Below are 13,686 nucleotides of genomic sequence, written 5' to 3' on the forward strand. Positions count from 1 at the left end.
CACTACTTCTCCCCTAAGTCCCTCGTTGCAGTGATCCTGTTGCCAGCAGGACTCACTGTAAAGTAAAAAACCTAAGCTAAACTTTCTCTAAGCAGCTCTTTAGGAGAGCCACCTAGATTGCACCCTTCTCGTTCGGGCACAAAATCTAACTGGAGTCTGGAGGAGGGTCATAGGGGGAGGAGCCAGTGCACACCACCTGATCTGGTAAAAGCTTTACTTTTTTGTGCCCTGTCTCCTGCGGAGCCGCTATTCCCCATGGTCCTTTCAGGAACCCCAGCATCCACTTAGGACGATAGAGAAATGGCAGTTAACAGCTGATTGGCTGGTATCTCTCTGCAAGCTTTGATAAATCTCCCCAATGTATTCAGTCATTTGAAGGTAGTCATGTAAAAAGTAATACATTAAAATTGCTTGAAGGTGGGAAACCCCTTTAATAAAATAGTGAGATATTTTTCTCCCTTATTCTGTTTTATTATTTATTGTCTACATCAGAGTTTTTCAAGCGTTGTCCTCAAGTCACCCCAATGGTGCTGGTTTAGGTATATCCATGGCTCAGCACAGATGGTTAAATCAAATTGACTGAGGTGCTAATTAAGTCACCTGTGGCCAAGCATGGATATACCTAAAACCTGGACCGTTGGGGTGCCTTGAGGACCGCGTTTGAGAAACTCTGGTCTAAGTGGCTATGAAAGGTGTACTAGTCCCACAGATCTTATGCCTAGAAAATCTATGTAAATAGATGTGTATCTGCCAAAAACTACAGGAGAGACCAGGAATATGTACAAGATATATTTTATACATATACAAAGAGCACAGTATATATACATTAAATAGTAAGACGTCATCGGGCGATCCTGCACCTTCATGTCACAGTCGGTAAATGTCCCATCAGCACGGAATCAGCTGTTGTTAAATATATATTTGTAATGGATGAGGATTTGCTCCACAATTTGATTTTGGAACACCATATACATGGCAATATTCGCAGCTTCTACCTCAGGCTTCAGCAGAGTTGGCCCAAACACAATAGCGACACTTTGTAGAGACATCCGGTTTGATTCTTTGTAATCAACAACACTGAAATAAAATAACAAACAGTAACATCACTGATGATGTTCAATAAATATGTAATAAAGGTTGTTTTTTTTTAAAACACATCCGGGTTCCAGCTGCTCCACATCTGTCACATAGAACCTTGGCCCTCATTCCGAGTTGATCGCTCGCTAGCTACTTTTTGCAGCCGTGCAAACGCATAGTCGCCGCCCATGGGGGAGTGTATTTTCGCTTTGCAAGTGTGCGATCGCCTGTGCAGCCGAGCGGGCCAAAAAAGTTTTTTGCAGTTTCTGAGTAGGTCTGAACTTACTCAGCCCTTGCGATCACTTTAGCCTGTCCGGTCCCGGAAATGACGTCAGACACCCGCCCTGCAAACGCTTGGACACGCCTGTGTTTTTCCAACCACTCCCAGAAAACGGTCAGTTGACACCCATAAACGCCCTCTTTCTGTCAATCTCCTTACGAACGGGGTGTGCGAATGGAATCGTCGCTAAAAGCCTTGCACAGCAACAATGCTGTTTGTACCCGTATGACGCGCGAGCGCATTGCAGTGCATACGCAGTAGTAACCTGATCGCTGCGCTGCGAAAATCGGCAGCATGCGATCAACACGGAATGAGGGCCCTTATTCAGCAAGAGTAGCAGATTCTGCTTTTTAGCAGAATCTGCTACTCTTGCAATCGCTTGCTGGGGGTCGACCATCACAGGGCAAGGCCACCCAGCATGCTACCCGCTGCCTGCCAACTGCGATCACACTCTAATTGCGATCACAGCCATCCTGAAAATGGAGGTGAGACTCCCCCATTTCCCCTGCACCACCCGAAAACGCTCCGTCGCCGCCCCCACGTATCTCTGCCTGTCAATCAGGCAGAGATGTTCGCAGTTAATGTGGGACGACCGCATTAACTGTTCACCTGTGTGTATAGACAGCGGGGGCTTCTCTGAAACTGCAGTCGCATCGCGTCCTGAATTACACCCATAATGCGAGTATTGCTTGACCATTATATATTTCCATTCCCCTAACATGCTACGGTCAGATTTCTGCACTGTATTGGACACCCGTAGGTAACCCTTAATTTGATTTTGGGACAGTTTTGTTGGTGTTACTGTTTTTAAACACATCTTTTGCACTGGGCATTCCCCCATACATAATGGAAGAGGGTCTGATTCAGAGACGTACGCTAATGCAGCTGTAAGTGCGGTTTTATATGTAAGCAACTGCAGATATTAGCAAGTGAAGCTTCTGCCCAGAAATAAAAAGAGACGCCCGTCGAAGCGACTGCAACTCATTTGCAAATGCATACACAGCCTATACGCAAGAACGGGAAACATTGACTGCTTGAATAGGTTATGCGCCATGTTTCTGTATGTTAGCGGTTGCAGCTGATGTCAGACACACACCCCGAAAATGCCCATGACACGCCTGTGTTTTAACAACCACTCCCCACTAACGGGTTCGGTATGCTATCCCTCCGGTCGGGATGCCGTTGGTCACAAGACCATCACCGGCATACAGACATTGATGATCCCGACGGCGGAGGGGTACGGAACATCCACTTTGCGTACTTCTCTGGCCCTGAGTGCTGTATAGTTGCTAGTGGCGCATCATAGCCGTAAATATACAAAAGACATAGGCCTTCATTCCTAGAAATGAAGTTAAAAGTCTTTAATAAGTAAAATATTGAAACAAATATTCTTATACCCAAAAAGCCTTAAGGTACTTACACACGGTGAGATATTGTTTATGCCCGATTTTGACTTTGCGCTTTGCCTTGAACTCCCCTAGAGCCCAGAAGCACCGATATTGGGGGTCATTCTGACCAGATCGCACGCTGCAGTCTTTCGCAGCGTAGCGATCGGGTCAGATCTGCGCATGCGCCGGTGCCGCAGTACGCCGGCGCATGGCCGCCTGTCGCTACACTACGATCGCTTCTGCCTGATTGACAGGCAGAGGCGGTCAATGGGCAGGAGGGTGTCAAACAGCGGCGTTTGGCCACCGTTTTGTGGACGCGGTCCGGCCAATGCAGGCGTGGCCAGACCGTGCGGGGAGTGGCCCGCAGCGGCTGCGTGACGTCACACGCAGCCACTGCGGGATGGGGAGCGAAGAGTAGCTCCCGACCAGCACGCTAAAGCTGCGCTGGCCGGGACATACTCTTGAAGTGCAAAGGCATCACCGCTGTGCGATGCCTTTGCACTTCTGCAGGGGAAGCCGGCACTGACATGCGGGGCGGACTACCCTGTGCTGAGGGTCCCCCCGCATGTCTGAGTTCATGATCGTAGCTGTGCTAAATTCAGCTACGATCAACTCAGAATGACCCCCATTGTCTATACACACAGTGCGATTTTGGCTATGTGCGATTTTGATCGTGGCATACTTTGAACTAGATAGTCAAGATTGACTTGCCTGCAGAGTCTAATTTTTCTTGCGATACCGTTCCCACGGGTTCGCGCATCAGTACCGCAAGCTGTGTACACATGTTGTGATATATGCTAACTTTCCTTACGATTTTGGCTATAAAGTCACCGTGTGTATGCACCTTTAATATTTCCATCTGTAGTTGAAAACAAAAATAAGTGTTAGTTTGCCTCTCATGTTCCATTTACTCACCTGCACAGGTGCCTGAATAACAGCCTCATAGTCTCTAGATTTGGAGAAGGCAGTGACAAAACCAACTCCTTCAGGCGTATTTTCTTCTGGTTCTGGTCACTTATTCCTTTAATATAAAGACAAGTTTCATATTTGGGTAACCAATTGGTATAATAAGATGATATATGTTAGCATGGGTCTGTTATTACTGTATATAAGGATAACTTAAAAGTTCACTAATCTAATGACGGAGCACACTGTTTTCTACAGGAAGGGTAATGATATTTTGGAAACCCAAATGCTGGTTGGCAGGTTGGAGAGTTGCTTTGCTATCTGGTTACTGTAGGTTGTACAATATTCACTTTATGTTTCCAATAGGATATTTTCCTCCAGTGATAGAGCCAAGTGGCACCACAACAGAACTGATTGGGCACATGATATTTCTGTCTAAAATCGTACTATAATCTGGCAACGATAAATAATAGATGGGCACAAACAGTACTTCAAGTACTAAACAACTGTAAAATGAAGGCGTTCTTGCTAACCTATATCTCCAGCTTAGATGTGGATGGAAATTAATTATCTCTTTGACCCAACACTGGTCTGCTATGGCTGGTGAAGACTTACAACTCTCTACTAAATGCCCAGCAGAGGTTGATATATCACCATTGGCAAGCAATGGCCTATCAAAAAGATGTCCTATCAAAAATTTGTTACATAAATCTTTTACCGAATCATTTAGTGTTTAGACCGTCACCTTTTTCTGGTATTGGGAGCAAGAATGCAAGCCCAGAAAGGCAGCATAGCCAATAACAGTGCAGTAACTTTTGTTGTCACCTACAGCCAATTACAGCTCATTACACTTAAATTCAGTTCAATTGGCTGCCAGAGTTCACAGAGTAAAACCAAACAGCACTGTAGGCCAGGAATGAGTCAAATGGGTGACTGCACTCCATATTTTATTTCGGAGGTGGGTTCTTTACTGCATACTGGTCATCAGATGGGGCACTACTTAGCCAAACACAGGGGGGTTCTGGCTGCCAGGAAACCCCCCTCCTCTTAGCCAGTGGCTCGAATTATGACCACAGTACCATTAGTATATAATACAATTACTAGAGCTGCCGCAACAACATGCAGTTTAAGGGATAGTTTTAGGTATAGCCATACTTGAGCACAAATAATTTAACTAGTACATCAGTTATGTTAACCATCTGTGCTCAAGCATGCAATTCACTAAAACGTAGACAGTTAGTGCGCCTTGAGGACTAAGGTTGGGAACATTGACTTATACTAGCTACACAATTTATAATGTTAATTATTAATACTGTATTCCATACACTATCCAGAGTATGAAAAGACCAATATGTACATATATGTCTAGCAGGTCGGTACTAGTTTCTTACAGCTCCCTCTGACTCCCGCACTTCCTCCAGTGTTCCGTTGTTGATTACATTTGGAAACCCCCCTCTACAAATCCTTTGTTTGCCCCTGAACTACAGCGTATGGTAGACATCATATTGGGATCCTAATTACATATTAGAATAAGAGAGGAATAAGAAAAGGTCTACGTTACATTGCTATTTTGGTAACTGATTTACCTGGCTACATAAAACCACAACCATACCAGGCAGCCCACACACAAAGCTACTGGACACACCACACTTTCTGCTGTGGTGATTTCAGTGCACCTACAGTAGGCTGACATCACAGTGTCTAGAACACACAATGCAGTATCTCAGAGAGGATGGTCATGTAGTCAAATGGTGGTAGGAGCTGGTGGTGAAGGAGGATCACAACTATTATTTCTGAAAAGGAAACCTCTGCTATCTAGGTCTACGAATGCATGCAAGCCTATGCCCTGGTTATTTGACTACCCCAGAGACACCAATAATAGGTCACTATATAAGCAAATTGAGCTTTAGGGGGGTCAAAAACATCCCAAATTCAGTACAGACTAAAAATATTCAATATTCTACACCGTAAAGCGTAACAAATATGGAAAGCTGGCATACTTATTGCTTCCACAAACTTGTCAAAGTAACTGTAGGGGAAGAGTGGTTCTGGCAATTCGCGGAAAAAGAGCTTCAGCGCTCCAGTGATGACATGGACATCTTCCCAGCGACCGTCATCTAAATTAAAGTTTTCATCTAAAAAGGAAAAAAAAGGTGACACACAGTTTTGTGTAATTAGGTGCATTAGGTAAGACAGATGTGAGAATGGAACATTGGTCAGTAGATCAGCCGAGACTATGGCAGAGGAACACAGTGCAGGGTAAATGTGACATATTACTGCATTTGTTGGGTCAGGCATTGGTTGGTGTAAATGTGTCCTTGCAGCGTTTCCTGATATAAATAATACGTGGAAGGGGATATATATGGTAAACTTACTGGGGCAGGGACAGGGGCGTTTTAAGAGAGGAGGAGGCCCAGGTGCAGCCTCCTCTCTGACGGCAGCACTGAAAGTCTGAGCACTAGAGCGCTCAGACTCTACTGCGCGTGTGCAGATATGCGGGAAAATGGCGCAGCGGCCATTTTCCCTGAGATTTCTCTACTGCGCATGCGCAGAACTCCGTGAAAATGGCCGCTGGGCCATTTTCACAGAGTTTTAACAACGCCGTGGACGTGGCCGCGGGACTCCGGAGGGGTGAGTATTCAGAAAATGGGTGCAGCGTGTGCGGTGGGGGCCCCCTCTGGACTTAGGGGCCCGTGTGCACCGCACACACTGCACCCATTATAGAAACGCCAGTGGGCAGGGACTGATGTTATGGGCAAATATTCTCTGTAAAGTGCTGCGCTATATAAATAATTGGTAATAAATAAATATCATATACGTAATGCACTAGAACTAGGGGTCTATTCATGTAGCAGTGAAAAGCCCTTTATCAGTGATAACAGGGTATTTCAGTGCTTCCTCCAATTCACAGAAGGGGTTACCATGGGGAAATCTCTGATTTCTCTAGCAGTGCCCCAGCTCGGTGTCAGGATCTCTTCCCCATACACAAATATGGGGAGAGCAATTCATAGAAGCAAGGAAATCTCAGCTTCCCATTTTGCTTCGCAAAATCCATTTACCATCTAAAGATGTAAAGAGCCAAAGAACAGCTGAGACTGCTGACTCCACACCTCTTCCGTGTTATATCCGCCCCCTTCTGTGATAATAGCCAGAGGAGCCCAGGGCATATGCATATGCCGGGTTTCCTCCTCCTGACTACCCGCTACCCCAGTGGCCTCTCACTCTGCTCTTAACCCCCGCCGCTGCTATAGTAAGATGAACCAACATGCATATGCCAGGTCACCTCCTCCTTAGTGCCCCGGTGTCCCCTCATTCTGCCCCTACCACCGCTATAGCAAGTTGACTCAACATATGCATATGCCGGGTTACCTCTGCTGACTGCCCTTTGCCTCCTCGCTCTGCCTCCACCCCGTTCTGACTGCATGGGCAGTTAAGTGGACTCAGTTCATCATAAATAAAATCATGTAACTAGAACTGTAAGCAATTCTAAAGAGAAGATGGTACATATTAAAGCTTCACTCACCATGATCAACCTTATAACGTAACTTCTGTATGACAGCCAAGTTTCCACTAATTCGATATAAACCATCAATATCCAAACCTATTTCCAGATACAGAAGGGAAGCAAAGTCAGATAAAGACTTGTGTCTCTGTGCCAGCATAAAAAATTACTATGAGCAGAGATGTGGTCATTCATACAGCAGTGTACAATGCAAAACTGTGCTGTGTAAAGTCTTTTTTTGTCTTTTAGATGTCTAGAAGGTGTTTTATTTGTTCTTCCTTAAGTGAGAATGACATTGGTGAGACCAGTTTGAATACTACCACACTATTGACACAGTTTGATTATCTCTAACTACTGTTATATTGCTTGAATACATCTTACATTTATTCTTTTTTATGTTTTTTTTTTTTTTTTTTAGTTTCTCTATTACACTGAATTTATCATATATTGTAACTACTCTTGTAATTGGGGTCTATGCATTATTCCTTTTCCTTTCACGTGTATACGGTTAGTTTTATGCCATTATATTTACTTCAAATTCAAGTAGAGAAGTGCATTGGAGTCATTATTTCCAACTGGCCTCATTGAAAATGTAGAACCAAACCATGTGTCACAGCCGTGATTATAAACAATGTTTTGTAAGTGGGGAATTTGTCTGTACACAATATTTACTGACATTACCTGCATCAGTTATACTTTTACTATACTACTGTAATGTACCTATTTTAGCCAGCACTTATGTTCTCATGTGCTGTGTACAACTTGCCCCCACACCACCAGTTGTCATTGTCTTTTCTTCCTTTCTTTCTCTCTCTCTGTAAGCATTCTTTTTATAACCTTTCTGTTTATCCTCTTCATCTCTCTCTCTCTCTCTCTGGGGTAAATTTGCTAAGAATCGTATTTTCCCGTTTGAGGTCAGTAACCTCACCGCTGACCACAAAGTTCCCACCATTGGTTACAATGGAGCGCATAGGCGCTACATTGTAACACTGCAGTGTGCCGCCTGTCAGACAGTACAGGAGCATACAGCCGATCAGGAGGGTGCCACAACGTGGCGCTCCCTGATTGGCTGAAGAAACCCACTTAGACATAAGTCAGAGGGGGTTTCTGGCATTCGGGGAAAGGGGTCCCATGTGAAAACATGGGGCCCCTTTCAGTTCGTGGTCGGGTGTCCCGTTTTTTTATTTTTACAAGTACGTGGATTACAAATGGATTATCCGAGGAGCCCTCTACACTGGATTTGGTGAGTAGGATTTTTTCAACAGGTACACCATGGATTCTACTGGAGAAGAGGACCGACCCTCGTGTGAACATAAGGTAAGTATGTGTATATGGTGGTGTGTATGTATGCATTAAAGTTATACTTTCAAGGTGTGTGTGTAATGTCTTTATTGGGGTATTTTTTTAGTAGTAGTACTACAGGTACCAGCGGGCCCGGTTTTCTGCCGCATGCTGGTACTTGTGGTTCTCCAAGTACCAGCTTGCGGGGGAGGCTTGCTGGGACTTGTAGTACTGCTACTAAAAACAATATTCATTACTTTCAACAAAGGCTATCAGCCCCCCATCCGCAGCCCATTGGATGGGGGGGACAGCCTCGGGCTTCACCCTTGGCCCTTGGGTGGCTGGGGGGGGGACCCCTTGATTGAAGGGGTCCCCACTCCCCCAGGGTACCCCGGCCAGGGGTGACTAGTTGGATATTTGATGCCACGGCCGCAAGGCACTGTATAAAAGTGACCCCCGGCTGTGGCATTATCTGTCCAGCTAGTGGAGCCCGGTGCTGGTTTCAAAAATACGGGGGACCCCTACGCTTTTTGTCCCCCGTATTTTTGGAACCAGGACCAGGCGCAGAGCCCGGTGCTGGTTGCTTAAATATGGGGGAACCCCAGTCAATTTTTTCCCCATATTTTTGCAACCAGGGCCGGCTCAAAGAGCCCGAGGCTGGTTTGGTTTAGGCATTTTTTTTTTTTTTTTAATTATAACATTTCCCACCCCTTCCCACTGAAAAACATGCACGGATCTCATGGATCCGTGCATGCCTATACAAACACGGGATAAAAAAGCAGGTCTGTTTTTTTTTAGCACTTTTTCACGATTTGTATTTTAGCACGGCAGTGTTTGGCTATTGTCGGCAGTATTTGTGTTTTGCACTTTTTAGTAAATTCCCGATTTCTACCAAATTGCAGGCGTATTTGACCGATGGTGTATTGCAGTGTTTTTCAACCACTGTGCCGTGGCACACTAGTGTGCCCTGAGTAGTCTCCAGGTGTGCCGCCATAGAAGCAGAGCCAGGCCCATCAGTGTTTTGCTGCTACTGAGGCCCTGGAACAAACAAGGGCCCTCATTCCGAGTTGATCGGTCGCAAGGCGAATTTAGCAGAGTTACACACGCTAAGCCGCCGCCTACTGGGAGTGAATCTTAGCTTCTTAAAATTGCGACCGATGTATTCGCAATATTGCGATTACTAACTACTTAGCAATTTCAGAGTAGCTCCAGACTTACTCTGCCTGTGCGATCAGTTCAGTGCTTGTCGTTCCTGGTTGACGTCACAAACACACCCAGCGTTCGCCCAGGCACTCCCACCGTTTCCCCGGCCACTCCTGCGTTTTTTCCGGAAACGGTAGCGTTTTCTGCCACACGCCCCTGAAACGCCGTGTTTCCGCCCAGTAACACCCATTTCCTGTCAATCACATTACGATCGCCGGAGCGAAGAAAAAGCCGTGAGTAAAAATACTTTCTTCATAGTAAAGTTACTTGGCGCAGTCGCAGTGCGAACATTGCGCATGCGTACTAAGCGGATTTTCACTGCGATGCGATGAAAAATACCGAGCGAACAACTCGGAATGAGGGCCAATATTGGTGGGTTTAGTGGTTGCAGAGCCAGCTTTAATTTTGGGCCCGGGCAGTGTTGGGTTCTTCTGGCTTTCTCAGATGTGGCTCAGGCATTACCTATGGAGGAGCTACGACATGACATCCTAGGACACGCAACTGCACCATGCATCACCATTATATTTGAGTGTGCCTTGGCAATATTTAAATCTTGTTCAGTGTGCCGCTAGTTGTAAAAGGTTGAAAATCTCTGGTGTATTGATTCGTGATTTTTTCCTAGGACTTCCAAAATATTACGAATGCCCTCATCACTGCCGTGATTTTTGCTTCGTAAATTACCGAGATGACACTTTGAAGAAAAAACGGCATCTCGGTCAAAATCGGGACCTTAGTAAATATACCCCTCTCTCTCTTTCTTTCTCTCTCTCTTTCTCTCTCATACCCGAGCTTATCTTCATTGCCAACCATTTTTATTTGTTTATTTGACCAATAGCATCTATTTTATTTCCCATAGCATCTATCTTCTTATGCCCTATATTTAGGCATTTATCTCCGATGCATAAAGGATACTCAGTGGGGCAGATGTATTGAGCCTGGAGAAGTGATAAAGCAGTGATAAGTGCAAGGTGATAACGCACCAGCCAATCATTACGGGTTTGAAAAATTACAGTTAGGAGCTGATTGGCTGGTGCGTTATCACTTTGCACTTATCACTGCTTTATCACTTCACCAGGCTTAATACATATGCCCCACTGTTCCTCACTCCACAGCAAACAATGTCCAAAGATGACTATTTAGCAGGGGAGTGCATACACATACCACCTTGCTCTACAGCTAAGTGCATTAGTGTATCTGCAAAATGCATGCAACTACACATATACAAAGTGATATACATTGAACCGAATACATAACACTCTATAAACTGATATACAGTACATTGAACTGAAGGGTTCACTACGATATGCCGGCGGTCGGGCTCCCGGCGCCCAACATACCGGCGCCGGGAGCCCGACCGCCGCCTTACCGACAGTGTGGCGAGCGCAAATGAGCCCCTTGTGGGCTCGCTGCGCTCGCCACGCTACGGGCACGGTGGCGCGCTACGCGCGCCACACTATTTTATTCTCCCTCCAGGGGGGTCGTGGACCCCCACGAGGGAGAATAAGTGTCGGTATGCCGGCTGTCGGGATCCCGGCGCCGGTATACTGTGCGCCGGGATCCCGTCAGTCGGCATACTGAAGACCACCCGAACTGAATACTAAACACTCCATGTTTAGATGTACATGCACTACATATACCCCTTTGAGACATCAGAGCCGGGAATTTGCCGGTTTTAGCAGTCTGCAAACTCACTGGTCTCAGCCCCAACACTGGTAAAGAGCAGGGTCGGGGACCTGGGAATTAGTCCCAGGCAAGGGCATAGCTACCATGGGTGCAGGAAGTGCAGTTGCTATGGGATCCAGTGCTGAGAGGGATCCACTTTGGGTGATATATAGGGAACCTAACAAACTTTTGCCTTGGGACCTACAATATAGTTACAAACCAGGACTTACTCATTGTAATGTGGTATAAAAAGAACTGGAGGGCATTATAATGTCACATAAACTGAACCAGGAATCTGTAATGTGGCCCAATGCTGGGGATGCTATAATATGACATAATATTAACTAGGGACACTGCATGTCATAATGTAAATTGGAGGTACTGTGTTGGATAATGTGTACTAGGACCCTAAAATGAACTAGGGCACTACTATGGGATATAACATTAACAGCAATAGGGCATTACTATGGTTCAGAAAGTGAACTAGGGCACTATTAAGGGGCATAAAATTATGCAGATAGGAGTCTCTCTAAAAGCATTGGGGCAGGGGCCCCTTCAAAATGTTGCAATGGGGTGCACAAAGTTCTGGCTACGCCCTTGGTTCCAGGTAGCTTGCATTCACACACACAAAAATCCCGTCTTGATGCGCGTTCACATGCACAAACCCAGGACGTTTGTGCTAGTGTGAAAGCGTATTATAACAGCTGCAAAGTCCAAAATTCGAGCGACACCTACTGCAACTTAGTCTCAGCCATCGATGTTTGGCAGCGTTTGGGATGACAGTAGGTGTGGCTCCCCTATTTTTATTTTGTACTGCGCTGCAGCCCCACCTCTGGAGACGCCACTGATTATAAGCATACTTAACCTTTAGTATTTATATAGGAATTAAAGGTTATTTATAATGAGATTTTGAGAGAGTCAGGAGTAAATTGAGCAACTGGGCAATATCATGCTGTGTGTTGAAGGGCTAAATTGACAATAGGCAGACAAATTTGGAGTTGAGAGGGAGCAGGACAAGGCTCAATTATAAATGACAGTGTGAAAAGAAAGCTTACATGAAAAACCAGTCAGTGTTTCTCTGTATTGCTTTGCAGCATAGTATGTATGGTCGCTAAGTAGGAAAGTTACACAAATATTATTATCTTACAGTATTTCTGCATCAATTAAAAGGAGCCGGCATCTGACAGTGCAATCCATACAAGTAAATAAAATAATTGTGCCTAATAAAAGGGCAAATGTGCTTGGGACAAATAGATAATAATTCAGGCTTATCTGTTTTATCTATCATCCAGCTTTCCTTGCATACATCCTTCTTTGGGGTATTCCCTTGACTGAAATGATCAAACACAGGAAAAGACAAAACAAACTACATAGTGTAGTCATTTTGATAGCTTTAATAAGGAGGAAAAAGTGGCACATACTTCAACAATAATATATGAAAGCTTATCTCAGTGGAAGTCCCCCTGAGGAAGCAGATAAGGGGTGAAATGCATAGCTTTTGCTGTTGGTTACTGTTTGATTGCCATAAGAGGAGATCTTTTCATACCCAGGATATCCAAGAACTTTGGAGGCTGACTCCTAGCCTGGTGGAGTTTTCAAAGATGCCAGAGACAAGCTTTTTATATTACAGATATAAATGGTTATCTATATGGTACAAGCACATCTGCACTTTATGGAGCACAGTGATTATTATCACATATAAACTATCAGATGCCTGATCCTTTTTATAGTTTCATATTCACGTTACGTGTTAGTATCAGGATATATTTAAGGACAGTTGTCACCTGATCATAACACAGGGAGTGTTTTCTATTATTATTATAATTATTATTCCTGTATGTATATATATTTTATCTCACTATATAGCTAGCTACAAGCCTATCCCACTGGTGCAAATCATTATATTGTTATGGAGCAAGTCACCACTTCATTCAGTTTGCTTCATATTTACCCAGTTAGGAAATGTAAAACAAACCAGTGACAACTAGTGAAATGACAACCGAGTGATATTACAGAGCATTACCTCTCTTCTCCACCACTTCAATGGACTTGCTGACAAACTCTGGCACGTTCCTCTTTTCCCTCTCACACAACTCATGTAGATGACACCCAAAGACTTGGTCTGCAGGAAAATAAACCTCAATTCAGTCTCCAGAAAAGAAAACAGTGCAACGAGACGTTCTGTCATGCCAGATATTTACTTACCTCGGATGTAACCTTTGTCACGAAGAGACTGTAATGTTGGTCTTCTCTGGAGGAACTTCCTCAGCTTTGCTCGGACATTCCGGTCACTGTCTGAGTTGTTATTGTTCTGTCCTGTTTATATGCATGGTAATTCATAATCCATACGTCATTAATCAGTTATTACATTTAAACATAACATAACC

At 44.7% G+C, this 13,686-nt stretch overlaps 1 protein-coding gene across 3 annotated transcripts in view; it reads right to left on the reverse strand.

Annotated features, from left to right (window-relative positions):
* Positions 1-304: 304 nt before the first annotated feature.
* The window catches only part of ARHGAP27 (Rho GTPase activating protein 27), a 156,640-nt gene continuing 143,258 nt past the window's right edge, over positions 305-13,686 (reverse strand). For all 3 annotated transcript variants that reach the window (XM_063958876.1, XM_063958875.1, XM_063958877.1), the window contains 6 exons: positions 13,505-13,615; positions 13,323-13,421; positions 7,175-7,252; positions 5,652-5,786; positions 3,661-3,766; positions 305-1,077 (listed from right to left, as the gene is read on the reverse strand). In XM_063958876.1, the coding sequence (XP_063814946.1) occupies positions 900-1,077; positions 3,661-3,766; positions 5,652-5,786; positions 7,175-7,252; positions 13,323-13,421; positions 13,505-13,615 (707 nt within the window). In that variant the 3' untranslated portion in view covers positions 305-899. The remainder of the gene's footprint in view (positions 1,078-3,660; positions 3,767-5,651; positions 5,787-7,174; positions 7,253-13,322; positions 13,422-13,504; positions 13,616-13,686) is intronic.

This window comes from Pseudophryne corroboree, chromosome 3 (assembly GCF_028390025.1).
Source record: "Pseudophryne corroboree isolate aPseCor3 chromosome 3, aPseCor3.hap2, whole genome shotgun sequence".
NCBI lineage: Eukaryota > Metazoa > Chordata > Amphibia > Anura > Myobatrachidae > Pseudophryne > Pseudophryne corroboree.